This window comes from Cucurbita moschata, unplaced genomic scaffold, assembly GCF_002738365.1.
Source record: "Cucurbita moschata cultivar Rifu unplaced genomic scaffold, Cmos_1.0 Cmo_Scf00060, whole genome shotgun sequence".
Lineage (NCBI taxonomy): Eukaryota > Viridiplantae > Streptophyta > Magnoliopsida > Cucurbitales > Cucurbitaceae > Cucurbita > Cucurbita moschata.
This window is the reverse complement of record NW_019268576.1, coordinates 1,008,622-1,031,620: the sequence shown is the minus strand read 5'-3', so window position 1 is coordinate 1,031,620 and position 22,999 is coordinate 1,008,622. Positions and strand designations below refer to the sequence as shown.

Below are 22,999 nucleotides of genomic sequence, written 5' to 3'. Positions count from 1 at the left end.
TAATAAAACATAGAAAATTACAAACAAAATCTTTACCAACTAAAAAATAAAATGATTATTGATATAATTAGTACACAAACACAAAGTAGAGTAGTAATCCCACACAAGGCATTAACTCGACCTTCTACTGCAATTTTCATATTACAAAGTTCATATTCTACGAACTAGGATGGAAAAGAAACAGACCAATATTTTCTTTTGTCCCTTCTTTCTAGATGCAGCAAATGTTAGAACAAAAATTTAGACGGTTGAGTAATTTTATTTAGCTCTAACATCGTTCCTCTCAAACAATGTTGAGATAACTTCCGAGCGTATGAAGTATTGAATCGATCTTTTCAGATAATTCATCCAAGTAATTTTGTGGTTGACCCCTGAAAAATAAAGCCACAAAACTCAATAAGTTACTTAAACACTTTAGATATTCGTATTCTACTCGAGACCAAATAAAGATAATCAGAATTAAAAGTCTTAAATTTATTCAATCCTTTGAAAGATTCGTACAAAAATACCTTAAGTTTGAAATTTGTGTTTGTTTAGTCGTTTGAACTTTAAAATACTTTAATACTTACTCGGTAGAATTCAAATAACTTGAGATCTCGAATTGAGCCGCAACAATAATGTGTATTATCCAATAAGAAATCAATGGAATTTGTCGAGAAAAGGCCGAGGATAACTCCGAAAGTTCGTTTACATCATGTTTGAAGTGTTTGTTGAGTTGATTCATATATTTGATGGCTCGTAAGCAACTATAGATTAAACTGTTGGGGCAAAGAAGCACTTGTCGATATTTGATGGAGTTTAATTGCTTCTTCAAGAATGGGACTCCTTTGATCATTGACAAGGAGTTTGCAAGTGGATCCAACAATGAGTAATGGTTGAGGTGCCATATGTCTCCATATTCAGTGGCAAAAGCAGTCAATGTTAGCACTGCTTTGGCCTCCCATGGGTAACTTACCAATATATCAAGAATGTTTAGTGTTGTTTGGTGAGCTTTCTCTATTCCTGGAGCTCTACGTGTCAACTAAGAAACATCAAATTCCACTCGTGGTTAGATCTTGTTTGGAATCCATTTTCAAACGATTAAAAGTACTTCCAAATATGTGTTGGAATACAACGGTAACACTTCAAGTCTACAACTAGTAGATATTGTCTATTTTAGTATGTTACGTATCATTATCAACCTTACAATTTTAAAACGCGTCAACTAGGAAGATGTTTTTACATGTTTATAAGAAATGCTTTGGACACATTAATTGAAGAAGAAAACGAAGCATTTCTTATAAGGGTGTGGAAACCTCTCTCTAAAAGATACATTTTAAAACCGTGAGATTGACGACAATAAGTAACAAATCAAAGCTGACAATATCTACTAGTAGTGACTTTGAGGCGTTACAGCAACTTAGAGTGAACACTAATCAATTGAAAATTGCTTTAGAATCTTTTCTTTTTCTTTCAAATAATCATCATTAAATTGACTATTGAAAGTCTTTTTTGTTGTTAAACACTAAATCCAAACAAACCCTAAATGTGATACATATAAAACTAAATAGTCATTTTTTTATACTAACCTCAGTCGATATCTGATTAAGAGTAAAAATGGGAGGATCAACATTCAAGAAATCATCTGAGAATTTCAAACCTTCTTTGTTACCCTACAATTGATTATATAAAAAAATACATAAATTGGAGGAAAATGTAAATGGAATAGTAGATAGTATATGAAAATGCTTACGTTGGTGATTCGATCTGCCGTTGTAATGATGCTATCAACCAGTGCGATATAATTATCGATATCAAACTTGATTCTTTTGCCATCACGGTGTCTAGTATAGATGGATCTGGCGACCGCCTCGTCGGAGAAGTGTTTTAGGCTCCGGTTGGAGGATGGGTTGGTAGAAAATGATAGAGACATGATTTGAGAAGAAAAGATGGAGGTTGAGGGGTTAGAGAAAATGGCAATGAGAGAGAGATAAGAGTATATTGTTGTGTTGTTTTGGTCTGGTTTCCACGGCCTATGTAGTTACTGAGAAGGGAAAGAAAGGGAGACAAAAAGAAAAAGAGAAAGGTCAAAGTGGGTCGTGATATGTGCATGCACCAACAGACTTCCTCACTTTTGTCACCGACACAAAATACTAGCTGACTGAGCTTTGCCTAGCAAATGGTCAAAGTGGGATCATTATTCCATTTTTTTTTCTTTTGAATTCATCTTTACACATGCATCAAAATTAGTGGTAGTCCAAGGAAACAAAAGGAATATATATATATATACATATATTTAGCTTAAACCAAATAAAATTATTACTAATAAGATTAAAAGGTTTAAATTTTCATATAGAAGTAGAGATGAACTGCAATATTTATCTTTCTCTTTCGAAGGATAATTGAACCATGGTAGAGTTTCAAAATAAATATAAAAGAGATAAGAGAAAAAGAAATGAGATAGAAAGTTGCGTTGGTTTCTCTCCAAATTCTGAAACTGTAATGATAGGTTTTACTAAAATCTAGAGATTTTAAGAAATCATCACCGTACACACATGTTCGATGTGGTGTCGCGATGTTGACCTAAACATAAAGATGCTATAGACCGTAGCATTTCAATCTTCTCGTATGCTCTTTCCATGTCTCAATACAACGAACTATGTAGCGTCAGCTCTTCAATGTTTCTCCACAAAGTCTAATCATCTTCTACTTGGAGACAAAACAACTATCTTTCTTCTCACTCTAACAAAAAGATTGTCACCTGGAATCTGGAAAATGTCGGATGGTAAAGAATGTATGTTCTTACTTTCAACTATTTTACTATGAGATTATTGATTACACTTAGTTATTTTACTTTTATTCAAGTCATTCAATTAAACTTTAATGTACTTTCACTATTTATCCTTTGGATTTTTGGATTTAAATTTATCAATCAATCTCAACTATAATTTTCATATAAATAAATTTCATAAATACATGTTATAGTTTTAAAAAATCGAATATAATTAATTTATCTCAATCTTCTTAGAACAATTTATTATCATTTATTCTCTATTTCTTCTCCCAAACTCTTCAATAAACTATTTGAAATTTCTAAAATTGTAGTTAAAAATAATATTTTACCAAAAAAATTAAATTACATAATAAATAACGAAAAAAAACCATAAAACCATAAACAAAAAAAACTCGAGTGAGAAATGAAGACAATACAAAACACAAATAATATAAAAAAAAAAAATCATATTAAAAAATTAAAAACGAAAAAAAAAAAAAAGAAGAAGAAGAAGAAAGACATGGAATACTCGAAAACTAAAGAAAATTGACTATTATTTTTTGTTCATTGTACCTCTATGTCTACTTTGACTCATTACTTATAGCTGTAACTTTCACAATTTTAAAATACGTCTTTTAGGAAGAGGTTTTTACATTTTTATAAAGAGTGTTTCGTCCCCTCTCCAATAAATATGAGATCTTACGGTATACAACTAAAGTTTAAACTTTAATCAAAGAGAGAAAAATATAGCGTAGATTTTCTAGGAAATTACGAAGATAAAATGTAGTGTAATTTAAAGTGGAACTACTACTAATACAAAAAAAGTGCAAAGAAATATTTACATGGTCCTAAATTATGAAGGCATTTCTTTTATGTAATTTATCTTTTCTTTGAATAAAGTGATGAAAAAAATTGGACCCATTACTATATTCGCAAACTAAAGCTTATTAATTAGGTTGGAGGAATATTCTAATCCTTACCGACAAGATTGTTATATTCCATGCCCCTAACTTTTATTTTTGGAATATATATATATATAATTATTTGATAATTAATTCATATCTACTTGAGTAAATTGAGACTATTATAAATGAAAGCGATAGTGATTTTAAGAGAATTGAAAGAGACTATTTATACTAACAAGAACGGAGTCTATCTGGTACGAGAATGTTGAGACCATTAAATACTAAATTTATATTTTAAATCTTGAGCATGTGTCTTTACGATCTTCAAAAACTCAATTTTTTTCTTACTAAAAAAAATAATGTTTCAAATTTCTCTCTTTGTTTAAGTTTTTTTCTTAAAAAAAAAAAAAAAAAAANATATATATATATATATATATATATATATATATATATATCTTTTAATCCAACTTTTCTTTCTTTTCTCTATCCTATATTTTTGTCAAGAACTGTACTCTCTGTGAGTTTCACTTGTCGTTCATCAGCTGAGTTTCTCTATCATGCTAAATGGCAAACCAAAGAATAAAATATGGTAAACAGGTAATTGAGAAGTATTTTGTTAAGAGATTTTGTAGCGTGAGAATGTGAGAGATACACTTTGTAAATACTACTCTGGTTACAGTGATTGGCTACCACCAATGGATGTAGGAAAATCTCTTCTCTTTGAACCACGTAAATCTTTCTGTCTTTTTAGTTAATTTCTGTTTGTAGGTGTGTGACTGCGATCCATCTTGATTTTACTTTTGCTACAACAATTGGATATCATAGCTTTTTTTGGTTGTGGCATTCAGCTACAATAATTGGTATCATTGCATTTTTGGTTATGACATTTTGTACCACAAGTGATATCATAGCATTTAAAGGTTGTGGCATTACGACACACAACATATTTTATTATAAGTTGCAACCTAGATAACGAATACAAAATAATAATGGAAGAAAATTGTTATTTTAAAACAAAGAAATAAAATGATTTTGTTCGTAAAGATGTGAGTGTCATTGATCTTGTTTCCAGTTCTATTACAACATCTTCCATTAAAAGCTCCCTAACATTTGGAGTTGTAGTGCTCTCACATGCCATTCTTACTTACCGGGTGCCTTTAGGGGTTAACCGCTCCTCCTCGGTCTCCAATTCTTTTTATTGGTATAAGGTTTTTTGGGAACAAAATAATAATAATAATAATAATAATAAAACAACGAGAGTTTATATTTAAAGTGGACAATATCATATCAATGTGGAAGGTCATTGTTCCTATCAAGTAGTATCAAAGTCATGCTTTTATCATAACTTAACCTTGAAGGTGTAGTTATAGTGAAGATCCATGGTAGAGCTCTAGAGAAGAGGGTTTAAAATAGTGCTAGATAGATAGATGACTATTTAAGAGAAGGCTCAATAAGGCACTTTGTTCGAGTGGAGAATTGTTGAAGATGGTTGGAGTCCCACATGTTTAAGAGGAGTCTCAGTGGTGTACTTTGTTTGAGTGAAGGATTGTTGAGAATGGTTGGAATCCCACGTTAACTAATTAACGGAAAAAAAATGATATATATATAATTATTATAGACAAAAGCTTAAATTTGAATAGATTCTTAAAAACTTAATTTTGAATGTCTTACCCTGCTTTAGCTCGACAAAATGTGAAGACCAAAAGGGAAGAATCAGATTATAATGTTTTACTTTCATGGGGATAAAATATGGTTATTGTCATGTCGGTTGGTTTGCATAGGAGAACATCCTGCTCTTTACTCCACACAGCTAAGGAATGAGATCTTTGTCCCTCATTAATGCATCATACAAAATCAGATCTTTGTCCCTTCCTAACAACAAGGAAACATCTTCTGTTCTGTTCAAGCCAAGAATAGATTCAACCAGCTTCACCCGTACACCATCCACGTTCTCGTGCCAACAACCACTAACTTAAGCATCTCCGAAATTTTCTTAGAAAGTATGTTGAAAGGACTCATGTTGATTTGTGGAAATAATTTTTGTGAGATCTCACATCGGTTGGAGACGAAAATGAAACATTCCTTATAAGGGTGTGTAAACCTCAACCCGTTTTAAAACATTGAGAGGTAGCCCAGAAGAGAAAGGCCAAAGAGGACAATATTTGTCAACGATGAGCTTCGGCTGTTACAGTTTTCACTCTTACAAGTGAGAAGTAAGTAATGTGACTATGTCGCAAAGGAAAGCCGAAGCCATTAGGTACCGGGAAGATATGATTTGCATTCAAACCATTACACTGAATCACAAATATTACGTAATATAACATGAGTACAAAGGAAGATATGGTATGATTCATTATATACTTTAACCAAATTTCAATTATAAAATATTCTATCCTTTGGACCAAAGTTGTGGATTTCCATGGTTGTCTTTACCATTGTCTCTTCATTCTTCATTCACATTCTTCTAAGACCTATAAATATCAAACCCAAATCAAATAAACAACAAACAAAAACCCTTCTTTATTTCTTCTCTACCATACATTTTTTTAAATCTCCTTAAGTTCCCCTCAATCATGTCTTTGCTATCACTTAAGAAACCCATCACCTCACTTGTTCATCCAAAATCACAAAACCTTGACGAAGGATTGAACCTCGAAAGCTTCACAGATGATATCGTTGCAAATTATATTTACGTCAAACATTACGAAGATGAAAAATTCAAAATTGATATCGATAGTTATATCTTACTAGTGGAAAGCATTATTATAACTGCAGATCGAATTACCGACAGTATTTCTCGAGTATAAACAACTTTTGAAGTCCTTCGCTAAGAAGTTTCATCAACTTTTTTTTTTCTTTTTTGTGGGAGGATTTTGTTGTATTGTATCATATGATTTGTTTTGGGTGCAGGTAATTGAAGGACGTATTGCATTTGGAAATGACTCTTATGCTGCTTCACTCAATCTACCTCTTTGTACTCTACATCGTATCTCTAGTCAGGTCATTTATTACAGCTTTATTGATGTGTATCTTTTTAGATTGATTGTTAATTTATAGAAATGAGTATCATATCATCACGCTCTATCAAGTTTAGATTTATTTATAAGTAGGAGTGTAAATTGGTTGGATTGGAAAATTTTTTGAACTAACCTCGGAGATCGATTGGAGAGAAGAACGAATGCCAACGAAGATGTTGGGCTCTGAAGGTGGGTGGATTGTGAGAGTCTACATTGAATGGAAAGAAAAACAAGTGCCAACGAGAATGTTGGATCCCCAAAAAAGTGGATTGTGAGATCCCACGTTGGTTGGGGAGGAGGACGAAACATTTTTTATAATGGTGGAAACTTCCCATGGACAAGAATAAGCCCAAAAAGAACAATATCGACTAGAAACCTTCCACTAACATACGCCTCAAAGATAAGTCCAAAGAAACTAATATCTTGCTACTTGCCTCCAGTTCTCAATACAATCTTCTATTTCTAAGTTGAGTTATCTATTTTAAAAAATTCTAATTTTTTTTTTTATTTAAAAAAAGTAGAGTAATGTTGAGTTGTACTCTAACCCTATTTTCGGTTTGATCAGGTTGATCGACCCTGAAAAGTGTCAACCCGTCAGGTTGAGTTGTACTCAAACCTATTTTCGGTTTGATCAGGCTGACTGACTCAGAAAAGTGTCAACCAGCAAGCTGAATCGATTTTTTCGGTTTTTCAAGAATTCAACCCAACCGAAACTAAAAATAAAATCTAACTTAACTCCATCTAAGTAATATAAATTGGTAGGATGATGCTGATATAAACCCCCCTATTTATAAGTTTCACTTCTAAACATTAGATTTTTCTTTTCTTTTAAAAAGGTTTGAAATGTTAATCATTGAAAATTTTGAAAACCAAACTAATTGGATTCAATATTGATTAGTTGGCATGCAAAGCAGCAGGGATCGAGAAAGCACACGAGACAACCATGGAGATCCTCAACATACTAATCAACTATCCATGGGAGGCAAAGGCAATTCTTACCCTAGCAGCATTTTCCATGGATTATGGAGATTTATGGCACCTCAACCATTACTTCAAAACAGACCCATTGGCCAAAACATTGGCCACAATCAAGCGAGTGCCCGAGTTATACAAGCACTTGGACACACCCAAATATCGACAAGTGTTTCTCAGCCCAAAGTGCTTAATCTACGCTTGCATGCAAGCCATCAAATATATGAAAGAAATTAAAGATATATCCAAGTATGATATGAAGGAAATAACTGAGTTATCATCAGCCATTCGCCAAATCCCTTTGATTACTTATTGGGTTATACACATTATTGTTGCTTCTAGAACACAAATTTCTGCTTATTCCACTGCCAATCAGTAAGTACTCTAAGTTGATGCTTTTAACTAAACTTGATATCAAATAGCTAATGAATGTTGTATTAATCTCAGGGGTCAATCCCGGAAGTATTTGAATGAATTGACAGAGAAGATCAATTCAATACTCTTCACACTTGAAACCCATCTGAAAGATATCCGAGAACGGCAAGGTTATATAATTTTTTTATTTTTTATTTTTGTTCAAAATCATTGTTAAATTATTTTTTTGAAACAAAATTCCTTCTTGCAGAGGAGATTAAACTATATAAATGGTTGGTGGATCATATCGAAAACCATCCTTCTCAATTGTCGGGGGTTGTATCGAAATTGATCGAGGGAAAGAACGAAGCAACACCTTTCATAGATGGCTCGACTCATAGAAAGGTCAAGATCTTTAATACTCATTTGTTTTCATATTTGATTTATGCATTTCATAATGGATATGAATATGATATAGGTTAGAATTGAAAGTAGCTTGAGGAGGAAGAACGTGGTATTGGTAATATCTCGATTAAACATTTCAGAAGACGATATCAAAGCTCTTCGTGAAGTTTATGACGAATTGAGTAGAGAAGATAAATATAGGATCGTTTGGATTCCGGTTATCAACCCACATGATCGAGAAGAAGAAAATCGAAAAAGGTACAACTATGTTGCATCTAAGATGCCATGGTATATAGTGCAATATACTACAAAAATTGCAGGATGGAGATTTTTAGAAGAAAATTGGCAACTTCGAGAAGATCCGTTAGTAGTTGTTCTTGACTCGATGTCAAAAGTGGAGTTTACAAATGCAATTCATTTAATTCGAGTTTGGGGATCTGAGGCTGTTCCTTTCAGTCATAGAAAAATAGACATTTTGTTGGAAAGTGATTGGCCAAAGTCTACTATTCTCAAATTTACTCGCCACTCGAGAGTAGTAAGTAATTTTGTCTATTACACACATTTTTGTCTCTAGGGTTTGGTTTGGCCATAAAACATTGATAAAGTTTTTGTTTTTCAATTAGATCGATGAAGAAAAGAGTGTCATATTTTATGGAGGAAAAGACCCGAATTGGATTCAACGATTTGAAGATAAAGTTATAAACATTAAAAACGATCCTCTAATAAGAGCGAAAGGGATTACATTCGATATTATACGCGTAGGGAAGAACGCTATGGGAAAGGATGATCCTACAGTTATGTCTCGTTTTTGGACTACACAATGGGGATTCTTCATAATTCAGAGTCAAATAAGAGGTTCAAGTGCAAGTGAAACAACTGAAGATATTCTGCGATTGATATCTTATGAAAATGAAAATGGTTGGGGCATTTTAGCTGTGGGTACTCTACCTGTCCTCGTTGGTCGTGGGGATTTGATTTTGGCTGTATTGGAAGACTTCAATAAATGGAATCAAATATTAAACTTGAAAAGTTTTCCGGATTCTTTCAAAGATTACTTTAATGAAGTTGCTTTAAGGAGGCATCAATGTGATAAAGTTGTTCTTCCAGCATTCAGTGGATGGATCCCAATGGTAGTCAATTGTCCTGAATGTCCTCGTTTCATGGAAACCGGTATCAACTTCAAATGTTGTCACGGTAAAACTCACATGTAATGATGGGATGTATTATGCTACCTTTTTGATGTTACTCCATTTGGGTATAATCTCATTGTATGAAAATTAGTGAATTAAGCCATGCAATTATTAGAGATTGGTATTAGCAAGTTTATCCAAGTAAAATGTCTTTTTCCATTAAGTTTTTTTTTTTTTTTTTTTTTTTTTTTTTTTTTTTTTTTTTTTTTTGTTGATATTATATCTCATAAGAAAGGCAAGATAGGGTTGATAATCAAGTAACTATCAAACGGAGTCCAGAAATATGGATCGAGATAAAGTAATTCGGTACCATTACAATTAGCATGAGGCTAAAAATAATAGTTTCCATTACATTAAGAAGAAAAAGAATATATTTTAAGTATATTACTAGATAATTAAAAAAAAAAAATCACAAATTCATATTCGACACATGATGGCCTCAACGGCCTCAACATGGTCAGGTTACGTACTCCTCACTTCTTTCACATGCATTCCACGAAAATTTATAAGAGGTCGCCCAACATTGAATTGCTCCAACTAAAATACATTTAACCAGTCGGTTTCTATGTTTGAGCCACCGAAAAGAAAGGTACACTTTATTGGTATAGATAATAATTTTCATTTCTTTTAAGTCTTTCTATCATAGTCTTATAACAGCTCTCATTTAGATATGGTCTTAATTTATTCATATACCATTTCTTTACTCGGGTGTTACACGAATAATAGAAAACTGTGAATGTTTGCAGAATCCACCACACCTCAATCGTGGGGAGAGTTCTCTTATTTATAATCATTTACAGAATACAGAAATACGGTAAATTACAAATAATATGGAAATAACATTAAAAGAAAAGGATAATAAATGAATACTATTTACTAAAAGGGTAAATATGGTAAGCCTTACTATAAGGCAATATTTACCTTATAATGAACCGTCAACTATCCTCTATAAAGAATAAAATTACTTGGGAGATTGTACAATATGAAAGGAGAAAGCATGGCTCCTTGCAGTCAAATTCCTATCTCCCTTCTTTTTAAAGTTATGAATCTTGATTCTTTGTGCCCTTGTGATTCAATACTCACAAAAGGCTCCCTTGTTCATACCCCACCAATCCTTTACGCTACTACCTCCCTTTTTTCCATCCAATATTTTGCTCAACATTGTGCCTTCTTTGTTTCGGGTTGTCTTCGAGTTGTTTGTACGGCTCTTTTTCCTATTTATTCTTGAACGGTAAACTCGGTCTCACAGCTTCACTCTCTCCGACTTAGTATACTAACTTAGCTTATTAGCCGTCACTCTATGACATGTGGCCCAATGTCTACAAGCTCCCAAAAAGAGTTAATTAGAGTTAAGTCACCCATGATACTAAAAATAACTCAATTCATCAATTGAAAATCATAAGCCATAGATTGGAATGTTCAAAAAGTACCAGTATCCCAAAAATTTGATCTATCCATAACCGTTAACTGATATGGCTTAGATTGTGTTACCAACTTATTTAAATTAAATTGGGTTGTTTAAATTAGATTGTTTTCAATTGAAAACAGTAGGCATTAGATTAGTTCACCACTTTCTTTAAAATTAAATTAGTTCGCCACTAAAAATTAACTCAATTCTTTGACGATGTCGTCGTAACTATGATTTTATTATATAGATATATTTTATTAACTTCTTGATAGTTTTATAGAAAAAATGGAATTTGATATATAACCATAATATTGTTATATGAACATAAATGACGGACAATAAAAAAAAATATAGAGAAGATTTGATAATCATTTAATCTCACGTAATATAAAGCATGCATAAGTTGTTCAATGACAACATTGAGACCTAATGGACTCGAGTTTAAAATAAAATTGCATAGAACTTTGCATTATTCATTTTAGTAGTAGTATAACATAATAAAAGTATGAGTATGCTTTCCACCATGGATGCAAGTGTGGATCACATATGAATACCTCCATGGCAACACTTGAAGCTAATACCAGTCTCCATGAAGCGAGGGCATTCAGGACAATTGATAGTCATAGGAATCCATCCACTGAATCCCGGCAGAATTACACGATCACATTGGTGACTCTTGAGAGCCAATTCATTAAAGTATTCTCTAAAAGCATCCGGAAATGCTTTCAAGCGCAAACTTTGCTTCCATTTAGGGAACTCCTCTAACAATCTCAAAATCAAAACCCCACGACCAACTAGCACAGGTGCCGAGCCGACAGTCAAAACAACCCAACCATCCTCATTTTGGTAAGAAATCAATCTTAAGATGTCTTCAGTTGTCTCACTCGCACTTGAACCTATTAACTGACTCTTCACTACAAAATAACCCCATTGTGTATTCCAAAAACGACTCATAAGTGTAGGATCATCCTCTCCTTTCACATCCTTTCCTATCCGTACGATCTCAAACGAACTACCCTCAATTATAAAAGGATCATTTTTCAAAATTTCTACTCTCTCTTCAAATTGTTGGATCCATGCCGGGTTTTTTCCTCCATAGAATAGGATACTTTTTTCTTGTTTGATCTGTTCGAAAAGAGTATATATCAACACAAAAGATATATATATAGTAGATAGAATGAAATAAATGATATCAAAGTGGATGCATACCCAATTTTGTAGTCTTGGTTGGTGGGTGAATTTGACGAGCGTCGAATCGGGCCAATTTCTTCTTAGCAAACTCTTGCTTCTATCATGCGTAAAATCAATTGCTTCATTACCCCAAACTCGAATCAAATGAATTGCATTTGTAAATACTACTTTAGATTGTGAGGTGAGTACGACAACTAAAGGATCCTCCCTAAGTTGCCACCTCTCCTCCATATATCTCATGCCAGCTATTTTTGTAGTAAATGGTATTGAATGCCATTTCATTATAGAACGCAAGTACTCGTATCTCTTGAGATCTTCGGCATGATAAGGCACAGGGATAATCGGAATCCAAACGATCTCATATGTCTTGTGATCCGTTTTCAATCTTTCGTAAACATGATGAAGAGCCTCGATATCATCATTCGAGATATTCAATCCAGAAATTACCAGGATCACATTCTTTCCCGATAAACTTTCTTGAACGCTAACCTGCAAACATATATTAATGTTAGATGAACACGATTCTCCATAATTGTATGATATTGTCCACTTTGAACATAAGCTTTCATGGCTTTGCTAGTATTCTTTGATTATAAACTCATGATCATTCCCTAAATTAATCGACGTGGGACTTACTATCCTCTTAATAAAATACAATAAAATACATTCCAAAAGATTATAATAGTATTTATGATAAAGATGAGACCTCTCTTAGCGTAGAGCCATCAATAAGTGGATTGGTTTCAGTTTTGCCACTAAGGAGCTTGGAAACAACTAACGTAATATCGGTATGATAATGCTCAATGTGATCAACCAACCACCGGAAGAGATCAACCTCGGCTGCATCAAACACAACAAATATAATGTTATTTTTCCAATCATAGCGTTACGATTAACAATTGATAATATGGAAGTAAGTATTCGACCATGTTGTTCTCGTATGGCGTTGAGATGCTTTTCGAGCTCGTTGAGTACATTGGCGATCTTATCGGACAAATCATTCAAATATCTTTGTGGCTGATTCCTGAAAAAAATAACATTTGTAATGAATCGTAAATAACAACTTATAGATCGTTGTTCCAGTACTAGGGTTTCACTTTAATTGTGACGACTTCGTTGAATAATTTGTTGCGGGTATGAATAGCGTACTTACTCGGTTTCACTAAGGTAGCTGGAGAGGTGTATTTTAGAAGCAACAATAGTGTGGATAACCCAATAAGTGATTAATGGGATTTGACGAAGAGCGGATGGTAATTCAGGAAGCTCCTTGACATCATACTTGGAGAATTCTCTAATTTGATTCATGTGTTTGATGGCTTGCAAGCAACTACGGATGAGGCTGCTGGGGTTGAGAAGCACTTGTTGGTATGGGAATGAGTCTAAGTGCTTCTTTAATGAAGCAACTCGCTTGATAATTGCCAATGATTTAGCCAATGGGTCAGTCATGGAGTAATGGTAGAGATGCCATAAGTCTCCATAATCTGATGTGAAGGCTAACAAAGTGAGAGCTGCCTTGGCTTCCCATGGATAATTTGTCAATATGTCAAAGATTTCTAGTGTCGTCTCGTGTGCTTTTGTTATCCCCGGAGCCTTGCATGACAACTGAGGACGTAATATTTTAACTTTCAATTGCATGTTACAATGAATCAAAGTAAATCTTATTGAATCCTAAATTGAAATAGAAGTAGAGATGTCCATTTAACCTACGAGAATCTACTGCAACAGAGTAGAAAATTCCCGTTAAAATGAGAAGTGAGGGAGAGACAAGAAAATTTTCTCCGACATGGATTGTCTCACTTTCAAATAAATAGAGAAATTTTCCCTGTTCACGCTCCACTCTGTGTACATCTCTAAATATCGTCTGAGCCCATATTATTATCAATAGAAAAAATTAAAGCTAGAGACTAGATTATGATCAAAAGGGTCGTAATAATTAAAGTTTAAGGAGTATGACCTCGCTATTGATACGATGAAGAGTACAGAGCGGAGGATCAATCACAACGTTTGATCCCAAAGTATCGTCTGAATATACTAGACGTCCTTCAGTTCCCTGCATGAATACGATAATGGTTACTCATACATTCATTAAGTTGAACAAAAGCGACACAAAGGGTGCATAAATATTATATCTTTACCCGATGGATATTATCGGTAATTCGATGAGAAGTGGTGAGAATATTTTCAATAACTGAGATGTAACTAGGGAGATCAATCTTGGTTGTGTCGTCGTCGCGATGTTTGGCGTAAATGTGTCCGGTGACAAGTTCGTCGGAGTAATGCCTCGTGCCTGTCTCCTCCTTGTGGGCAGAATGCAGCAATGCAGGTGCAGCGGTGGGTGTCTTGGGGACAGTAGAGGCCATGGTTTGGGAGTAGAGAGAGGAGAAAATAAATGGAGGAAAGAAGGTTGAATCAATGAATGAATAGATTGCTTGTGTTGTGAATTGAGTTATTGGGCTATATTTATACACAAAAATCGTGAAGAAGAGAGAGAAAAACAGAGCAAAGAGTATGAAGGAAATTAATGTTGTTGTCTAAAGAAAAGAATGTTACTGCTAAGATTTGAGCTTTAGCTAATCACATGGTTTGAGTTTGTCTACCTTGCTTCTTTGTCGTCTTATTGTCTTTTACCACTTTTTTGTTTGTTTATGACATGGGCCAAACACTTTCTAATGTTCAAAATTTGAAACCAAAGTTTTCGGGTTTTTCTAGCTTCGATATAACGTCACTATCGCCAAAGGGTAAGTGAAAATTTATCTCTACAATTTTTTTAATGTAAGGTCTCGACATTTTCCTGCATCTTCTGTTACATAGTTACGTTACTTACTTTTCGTTTCTAGGAGTGAGTATTATCTTCACAGACAACCACGGGTCATTTCATAACGTTGTGTACTCACTCAAAATTTTCGCGAAGTCACTTTAGGGTTGCTCCATCCAAAATATGCTTAATTTTAGAGTTTTTTTTTATTGAGCTACCGAAAAAGAAGAACGGTAGTAACTTACAACTCTCTTCTCACTTGTTTTCGATCCATATATGAAATACTTCTGATTTAGCTTATCATGGTAAGGGAATAGTTATGGGGAGTGGGGAATTGTGTGTGCATAAAACAAATCTGACAGCTAGAAAAGAGATTGAAGAATCATTTCATCCTTTAGTTCATCCTTTAGTTCATCCTTTAGTTCATTCAGGAGAAAGTGAATCTTCTAAATCACTACGCCCAACAATTCGAATCAAATAGATTCTTTAAAAATAGATGAAAGCATTAAACAATATGATTGAGTCATCGAGACAAAAAGTACATTTTATTGGTATAGATAGTGACTTTCGTTTCTTTTAAGCATTTCTTAGTCATCATATTTTCAGACCTCTGAGTTTTCAACGGAGATTTTAAACCTTGAGAAAAATTCAAAGAAAACAATATCTTTAGTTCTATTTAAAAGATCTAAACGTGAATTAAATCCAACAAATAAGCTATGAACTACCTGCTGATCTTTGATTTCATAAGCTTGTTTCATCCATATTTATTTTCTTTTCCTTTTCTTTCTCCAATTCCTATAATCCACAAACTGCAATTATAGTCAGGTATGTAATTCACTCTAAACTATCTGCAATGGACTTTTCTTATTTCTATCGTTTTTTCACTTATTGCAACGGTTCGACTATCGACATCCATCTGTAAAGGGTCGGATGTTCAATGCAAGAAGATCAAGACCCCACCAAACCTTTGAGGCGAGCATAGTAAACAATCACTACGAACAGCAAAGCGCAAGCTACTCCAGAAACAATGACAACCTGCGCATAACGAAGACCAGATGATGGTTATACGTTATTGTTCGGAGTCTCGAGTTCCAGCATTTCAAGTCAAATCACAGTCAAGTTCTTCAACATACCCATTTAAACATGTATCCATGGTCGTCATTCCAAGTATATGGAATATTCATTCCAAATATGGCACTCACCAATGAATAGATAGACATACAAACCGTTCCAGAACTTAAAAACAGCTCCAACTGCAAAATTGAAGAAATTTTAATAAACGAGATTATGGGAAGTCAAGAAATCTCATCCATATATGGAATGATATAGAACCTGGATGAGTTGATTTCGATGATTATCGAGCTGCGAAAATGGTGAAACTTCAAGTCAGAAAAGAAAGAAAAAGAAAAAAGGCTACATATCATGCATCAGTATAGCAAAATCTTTCATTTCTTACCTGGATATTGATATAATCTTCTGTGTCGTCAATATATTCTCGCAGCTGCAAATCATTTTAAACAACCAAAATCATACATTACCACAAACATAAACAAATCATTCGGATTAAGGAAAATCATCTTTGGCCCGTTACGTATAGCCGTCCGCCTAATGGTTTTAAAACACGTCTATTAAAGAGAGTTTCCCACACTCTTATAAGGAATATTTGGTTTCCCTCTCCAACCGATGTGGATCTCATAATCCACCTCCCTTGGGGCCCAGTGTCCTCACTGACACACTGCCCGATGACTGGCTCTGATAACATTTGTAATAGCCCAAACCCACCACTAGTAGATATTGTTCGCTTTGGTCCGTTATGTATTGTCGTCAGCCTCACAGTTTTAAAACGTGCCTGCTAATGAGAGGTCTCCACACCCTTATAAGGAATGTTTCATTTTCCTCTCCAATCGATGTGAGATCTCACGTATCAAAACTCCAAACGAAATTTATCGATCACAAAGTGTTTCATTTCTGAAAACAAACTACAAGTCTTACGGATAGAACAGTCCTTTGGATTATGGTTCGTAGGAAGCAATCTCAGTTTAAACGTAAATTAGATGAGCAGGGAAAAAGGTGAACTTACTGTAGTTAATTTGTTCAATGTACCATCAATCTGCATAAAGTAGGCCTGCAACAGGTAACCTCCATTAGAGACCTTTAAGAAAATAGAGTACCCAGAAACTATATGAACTATTACCTCCAGTAACATTTCAAGCTCCTCGATGTCATCTTCGTCCCCTCGTGCAGTTGCTATACTTGCTCTGCTTGCTCTTGAGATCTTTGAACCAATGGTAGGAGATGCAGGAAACCAATTGGCAGGACCAGAACCACTTACAGGAGAAGATGAACTCGTCTTTCTTGACAAGTAAAGGTCTGCCATATCATCGTCATCGTCTAGTAATTGTTCAAGCTCATCTCTCACCTGATTGAAAGGAAAGCCCGGAGCCACTAGTCAAAAATTATAGCTACGCAAACAATAACTGCTGATCTCGTTATGCATTATTATCAATTTAGAACCGTGTAGCAGAGAACTTTGGAACATGCAAAGAAACTCCAAACCCACCGCTAGCAGATATTGTCTTCTTTGGACTTTACCTTTCGGGCTTTTCCTCAAGATTTTTAAAACGCATATATTAAGAAGAGGTTTCTACACCCTTATAAAAAATGTTTCATTCTCCTCCCCAACTGATGTGGGATCTCACAATCCACCCCCCTTCGAAGCCCAACATCCTTGCTGTCACTCGTTCCCATCTCCCATTGATGTCATTCCCCTCTCCAATCGATCTGGGATCACACAATCCACCCCCTTCGGGGTCCAGCTTCCTCACTGGCACTCGTTCCTCTCTCCAATTGATGCGAGATCTCACAATCCACACTCCTTCGAGGTTCAGAGTCTTCGCTGGCACACCGTCCCGTGTCCACCCCCTTTTGAGGCTCAGCGTCCTTGCTGGCACACACCCGGTGTCCACCCCCTTCAGGGCTCAGCGTCCTTGCTGGCACAACCTCCCGATGTCCACCCTCCTTCGGGGCTTAGCGTCATCGCTGGCACACCATCCAGTGTCTGGCTCTAATACCGTTGGGGATAAACTAATCTTATCTTACCGGTTCAAATTATTCCTAGGAAATGAGATGTATATGAGTTTTTTCTACTACAAATCTTATTTTCTACTGCACTTTCTAATGCAGCAATCTGCTTTCTCCAAATAGCAGCATACATATTTTTTCATGTAAAGAACCGAACATTCATTGAGAAAAAAATGAAAGAATACACAAATATACAAAAAAAAAAAAGAAAAAACTAAGCCCACGAAAGAGAACTCTATTAAAGAAAGAGGGTCCCAATCAAATGTTTCTACACGTACCTTTTGAACCCTTGCGGTCAACCTAGTCATTGCACTCTTCAATTTACGAACTCTGTCCAAATTGCGGCTACTAATCTGCAAATTCCCAGGAAAAACAAAGCAAAAAGGACAAGCAGAGCATGTGGTCATACGGCAAAGACAACATATAGAAACATAGTTTCTTAGTGTAAGGATTATGGTAGAAACTAGAAGGTTACTGAGGGACATATTAGTTAATAGCTAGTGAAATTGTCGGAATGTGAGCTAAGTTTATTGGTATCTATGGTCTTATAAATAGGGGGCATTTCATGTTCTCAAGGCACCACAAGAACTTAACAATATTATCTCCTGGAACAATCATTTAGTACCTTGGTAGTAAGCTCATCCAGTGCTGGATAAGCAGCAGTCTCCAGTTCAGTTGTCCGAGCGGCAAGAAAACTACATATAGCTTCCAAAGCTACCTCGAGGGCACGGAATTCAAATGGGGATTCTGGAATGCACATTCTCAACATCATTCATATATTGACGAAGTAAAAACAAACCATATGGACAAATTTGATTGCTTTTGTTATGAAAAAGGACTTTGAATATGTTAAGAGCACTATGAGATGGCTGAGGAAAACTGGTTACCATCTTCTTCAGCTTCACCATCATGTAGCCCACCCTGATACTCTTGGAAGACATTAGAAGGAGGCAGTCGTCTCTGAAGCTCTTCGACCACAGGGATGACATGTTCATCTGTTGGATCTCTAAGCAAAACCTATAGATAACACGAATTAACAAGAAAACCAACGACGAAACGAAATCAATAAGATTTGTATGAAGAGGGAACGATATTGATTGCACTTGTTGGGCTTAGAGAATTAACAAGAAACATAAACAAAATCAGTATGAAAAGGGTTGAGAAATAAAAGAAAATTTACCATAACCTATCCATTTCGGTTTTAGTTTTATCCGAGCAATTAGTCTCAAATTCGTACTCCACGTCTCTTCTTTCCTTACGTACCATTTATCTCACCCTAGTAACAACCTAAGCCCAACGATAGTAGATATTGCCCTCTTTGGGCTTTCCCTTTCGGGCTTCCTCTCAAGGTTTTTAAAACGCGTCTACTAAGAAGAGATTTCTACACTCTTATAAAGAATGCTTCATTCTCCTCTCCAACCGATGTGGGATCTCACAATCCACTCCTTTTGGGGTCCAGCATCCTCGCTGGCATTCGTTCCCTCCTCCAAGGGACCCTTAATCCACCTCCTTCGAAGCCCAGCGTCCTTGCTGGCACACCGCCTCATGTACATCCCCTTTCGGGGCTCAGCCTCCTCACAAGCACATCGCACGGTGTCTGGCTCTGATACCATTTGTGACAGCCCAAGCCTAGCGCTAGCAGATATTGTCCTCTTTGGGCTTTAGCTTTCGGGCTTCCTCTCAAGGTTTTTAAAACGCATCTACTAAGAAGAGGTTTCCACACTCTTATAAAGAATGTTTCATTCTCCTCTCCAACCGACGTGGGATCTCACAATTCAAGTCTACAAAAGCCCACCTAATCAACCAACTTCTACCACTAATTCAATACTAATTGATGATGCAATTGCTGCAAGTCAACTTAATGAAATGCCCGTCTCCGATACAGATTAGCAGGGATCAACAGGCTAGTCAACTTAAACAGACATACAACTGTTGCACCCTCAATTAATAATCAAAACTGGCAGTCAAGAATGAACTCGAGAATAAACATTTCAGTTTCAGTTTGACTAATATTGATTAACCAGAAGAAGAAACAAGTCCTCCCTTGGTTTATCTTATATCAAAGTTTTCCTGCAATTTGTGTCCTGTTTTTTCGTCTATGCATATACATGAAAATATCCCCATTCAAGTATTAAAACAGTACCAACTTGATAGAGTAGTAACAAAAGAAACAAAAGAACAAGCCGACCTCTTCAGCAGTAATGATCGCCTTTATATGCTGCAATACCCACATACAAACAAAAATAAAAAAGGCTAGATTAAGAACAATTCACAAAAAGAATTGAAAAGGACTGAACAAAACTACAATGAATTCACCTCCAGATTAAGAACGATGGCCCTCTCACGCCCCAAAATCTTAGAGGGATAAGAAAGCAAAGGGTCAAGAATCCGAAGATCTCGAGCATGAATTTGAACTCGATGCATAATCGCATACTTGTCGACATCGAGGACGGTCCCTTGGCCCGAACAATCCAGCAGAATCCAACTCCGAGAAGACTGTTTCTTCTTCTTAACAGTCAACGCCGTCTGTGGATCCACCGGCACCACATGCCCGTCCCGAGCCATTACAAATCATCCCATAAACCAATCACATCCCAAAAAACTCTAAACAGCCCTCTTCAAATCTTGTTCAGAAAAACCCTTCACCATAAATAAAAGCTACAAAAGAGGATCAAATTACACAATGGCGGAGAAATTACGACGTGGGTAATCAAGAACAGGATGAACAAATTGAAAACTAGAAATGAACTGGGATTGAGGGTTAATGGGTAAAGATTTGAGTGGAGAAGGTTGGGTAAAAACGGAGGGCTTGAGAGTTTCTTCTCCACCTAGTTGCAGAGGGAAGAAGGCGAATAGGAGAAGGACGAGTATCGATTCTTTGTAGGGCATGTCGGTCTCACGTATGGAAAGAAGCTGGAACATTGGGCCACAGCCACAGCCTCAGCCGCCAAATGTGAACTCCAGACCAGAATTTGTTCTGCACATTACACCCTAATTTTACCATTAATCTTCCCATTAATTACATATTATCTCCGTTTTAGTTCCATTAGTAGGACCCACCGTCAATTTACCAGTTTTTTTTTTGTTTAATTTTGAGATAATAATTTAAATTATTTTAAAATCACTTTAAAACGTGTAATGGTTGTCATTTTTAATATTAAGTAAATTGTTTAAAACAAAATAAGTTTAAATTTATTGTTGATTGTTATAGTATTTAATTAAAAATTATTTTGCTATATTATTAGGTAATGTATTTTAATTAGGAAAAAGAATATCTAATTCCTATTTTGATTCTTTACCATCTTTAATAAATAACATTAATCAATTTCTAATTTTGATTTTGATTTCAAACCAATAATAGATTTTTAACAATTCCTAGATAATTAAATTATCATTTTATAAGATAATATAATTTAAAAAAAAAAAACTAATAATAGATTAAATTGTAGACTCGTGCTCACGATTCCGATGATTTGACACCCAATGGTCCCGACATTCCTCTATGAAATAGTCACGTTAATACTCCTAGCTTCTTAAGAGTGAAGATCGAATCAACCCTTATAGCATGTTTTGTCCTTACCCATATGCATCCAAAATAATATTATATAAGCTCGCCCAACATAGAATTGCTCCAAATAAAGCACATTTAACCATAGAATTTCTATGACTGCATCATTAAAAAGAAAATGTACGTTTTTGTGGTATAAATAACAACTTTCATTTTCGAGCATTTTTAATCATCCGACTTATAAAGCTTACAAATTTGAAAACCTTACCATTAGTCCTCAACTTTCCAAACTTTCACATAAAAGGCTAAATTTGAAAGCCAATTTTGATTTCTCTTCAACTATTTCGGTATTATTTCTTTTTATTGGTAGTTTGGTTGAATAAAATGGATTATTTCAATATAAAAATTGAGATTCTACGTGAAAATGTTTTTACGGATAAATTTTTAAATGGTTAAATAAATTGGAAGGTAAAAATTACGACATTTATTTAAATTTATAATTAAAACCGACCGAACCTTGGAGTTTAGCTAATCAAATGCATATTTTAGATGTGATTAGTGGAGTTGTTATATGGATAGACCCATTTAATAATTTTATAATCATTAATTTGTTTAGTTAATTATGCTGATTAATATTATATTATAAAGTTTGCATCAAATAATTATTATTTTTTTTTTTTTTTTTTAAGAGAATAAACCTTTTTCTTAGGATGTCAATAAGTCAATTGTGCTTTTATTATTAGTTTATACATTTTTTATTTAAACCTTAAAGTTAATTTCTATTCCTATTCTTAAAAAAACAATTATTCTTTATTATCCTTTTCTTTATAATTATTTATTCAATTTTCAACTAAAAAAACTTCAAACTAATCAATAAAATAATATTTTATTATTTTTTATAGATTTTTTTTCTTTTTTAGTTTTGATATTAGAATACTATAATAATAGCTTTGTACACGGATTAGGTTGGGTTGGAATGTAGAAATCTTTTGAACAACTCGAAATTTTGGGTTAGTTGGATTGGTAACCTGATCAACCCAAACAGCGTTCACAACCCAACTCCTTATTTTTAGATTGGATTAAGTTGTCGGGTTATTTTTTTAATTATTTTAAAAAATTATATTTATCGACACACAGATCCCAACACATCAGTTAATATTGGCCGTAAACAAACGTCAAAAATTTGAGAGAGTTTGAAAGGAAAAAGTGGATTTTTCACTTCATTTTCTAAAGTTTCCTTTTTTTTTTCCATTCAAATGTTTCATGTTTAAAGTTGACTTCAACTTCTTTCCATTCAATCTGCTGTGGCAACTGATTCTTGTTTTTGGGGCTTTACTTTACATCTCCTTCACATGTTTCTGTTGACCCATGGTATCGTGTGTTGACTCATCGTATCGTATGTATATGTATGTATATATATATAATATATGACACCCTGAAAAATGGAAGAATTTATGAATA

At 34.6% G+C, this 22,999-nt stretch overlaps 4 protein-coding genes across 4 annotated transcripts; 1 reads left to right on the top strand and 3 right to left on the bottom strand.

Annotated features, from left to right (window-relative positions):
• Positions 1–100: 100 nt before the first annotated feature.
• LOC111436891 (protein SIEVE ELEMENT OCCLUSION B-like) lies at positions 101–1,991 on the bottom strand. The gene is made up of 4 exons (XM_023074681.1): positions 1,733–1,991; positions 1,569–1,652; positions 570–1,021; positions 101–371 (listed from the first exon to the last, which is right to left on the bottom strand). Exons 1-4 carry the CDS (start codon positions 1,910–1,912, stop codon positions 284–286), a joined length of 804 nt encoding a protein of 267 aa, XP_022930449.1. The 5' UTR covers positions 1,913–1,991; the 3' UTR covers positions 101–283.
• A 4,163-nt stretch (positions 1,992–6,154) lies between these two features.
• On the top strand, positions 6,155–9,722 carry LOC111436839 (protein SIEVE ELEMENT OCCLUSION B-like). Its single transcript, XM_023074603.1, has 7 exons — positions 6,155–6,458; positions 6,568–6,657; positions 7,573–8,021; positions 8,094–8,191; positions 8,272–8,405; positions 8,479–8,940; positions 9,029–9,722. The coding sequence occupies exons 1-7, from the start codon at positions 6,231–6,233 to the stop codon at positions 9,614–9,616; spliced, it is 2,049 nt and encodes a 682-aa protein (XP_022930371.1). The 5' UTR covers positions 6,155–6,230; the 3' UTR covers positions 9,617–9,722.
• A 1,632-nt stretch (positions 9,723–11,354) lies between these two features.
• On the bottom strand, positions 11,355–14,616 carry LOC111436837 (protein SIEVE ELEMENT OCCLUSION B-like). Its single transcript, XM_023074602.1, has 7 exons — positions 14,330–14,616; positions 14,149–14,244; positions 13,348–13,796; positions 13,121–13,218; positions 12,901–13,034; positions 12,213–12,683; positions 11,355–12,128 (listed from the first exon to the last, which is right to left on the bottom strand). The coding sequence occupies exons 1-7, from the start codon at positions 14,552–14,554 to the stop codon at positions 11,544–11,546; spliced, it is 2,058 nt and encodes a 685-aa protein (XP_022930370.1). The 5' UTR covers positions 14,555–14,616; the 3' UTR covers positions 11,355–11,543.
• Positions 14,617–15,664: 1,048 nt separating this feature from the next.
• LOC111436840 (magnesium transporter MRS2-I-like) lies at positions 15,665–21,013 on the bottom strand. Its single transcript, XM_023074604.1, has 11 exons — positions 20,347–21,013; positions 20,219–20,248; positions 18,918–19,047; positions 18,656–18,777; positions 18,309–18,383; positions 17,144–17,368; positions 17,030–17,074; positions 16,406–16,450; positions 16,282–16,311; positions 16,083–16,202; positions 15,665–15,984 (listed from the first exon to the last, which is right to left on the bottom strand). Exons 1-11 carry the CDS (start codon positions 20,593–20,595, stop codon positions 15,898–15,900), a joined length of 1,158 nt encoding a protein of 385 aa, XP_022930372.1. The 5' UTR covers positions 20,596–21,013; the 3' UTR covers positions 15,665–15,897.
• Between the last annotated feature and the right edge of the window lie 1,986 nt (positions 21,014–22,999).

Excerpts from the sequence above, each read along its gene's own strand:
- LOC111436839 (XM_023074603.1), top strand. The coding sequence starts at position 6,231 with ATGTCTTTGCTATCACTTAAGAAACCCATCACCTCACTTGTTCATCCA. Across the intron at positions 8,022-8,093 it reads GCTTATTCCACTGCCAATCA|GGGTCAATCCCGGAAGTATT; the intron begins GTAAGTACTCTA and ends TATTAATCTCAG. Across the intron at positions 8,406-8,478 it reads ATGGCTCGACTCATAGAAAG|GTTAGAATTGAAAGTAGCTT; the intron begins GTCAAGATCTTT and ends AATATGATATAG.
- LOC111436837 (XM_023074602.1), bottom strand. The coding sequence starts at position 14,554 with ATGGCCTCTACTGTCCCCAAGACACCCACCGCTGCACCTGCATTGCTG. Across the intron at positions 13,219-13,347 it reads AGCTACCTTAGTGAAACCGA|GAATCAGCCACAAAGATATT; the intron begins GTAAGTACGCTA and ends TATTTTTTTCAG. Across the intron at positions 13,035-13,120 it reads CGCCATACGAGAACAACATG|CCGAGGTTGATCTCTTCCGG; the intron begins GTCGAATACTTA and ends TGTTTGATGCAG.
- LOC111436840 (XM_023074604.1), bottom strand. The coding sequence starts at position 20,595 with ATGGCTCGGGACGGGCATGTGGTGCCGGTGGATCCACAGACGGCGTTG. Across the intron at positions 17,369-18,308 it reads TGACCGCAAGGGTTCAAAAG|GTGAGAGATGAGCTTGAACA; the intron begins GTACGTGTAGAA and ends CCTTTCAATCAG. Across the intron at positions 16,451-17,029 it reads CATTGAACAAATTAACTACA|CTGCGAGAATATATTGACGA; the intron begins GTAAGTTCACCT and ends AATGATTTGCAG.
- LOC111436891 (XM_023074681.1), bottom strand. The coding sequence starts at position 1,912 with ATGTCTCTATCATTTTCTACCAACCCATCCTCCAACCGGAGCCTAAAA. Across the intron at positions 1,653-1,732 it reads CGGCAGATCGAATCACCAAC|GGTAACAAAGAAGGTTTGAA; the intron begins GTAAGCATTTTC and ends AATCAATTGTAG. Across the intron at positions 1,022-1,568 it reads TTAATCAGATATCGACTGAG|TTGACACGTAGAGCTCCAGG; the intron begins GTTAGTATAAAA and ends GATGTTTCTTAG.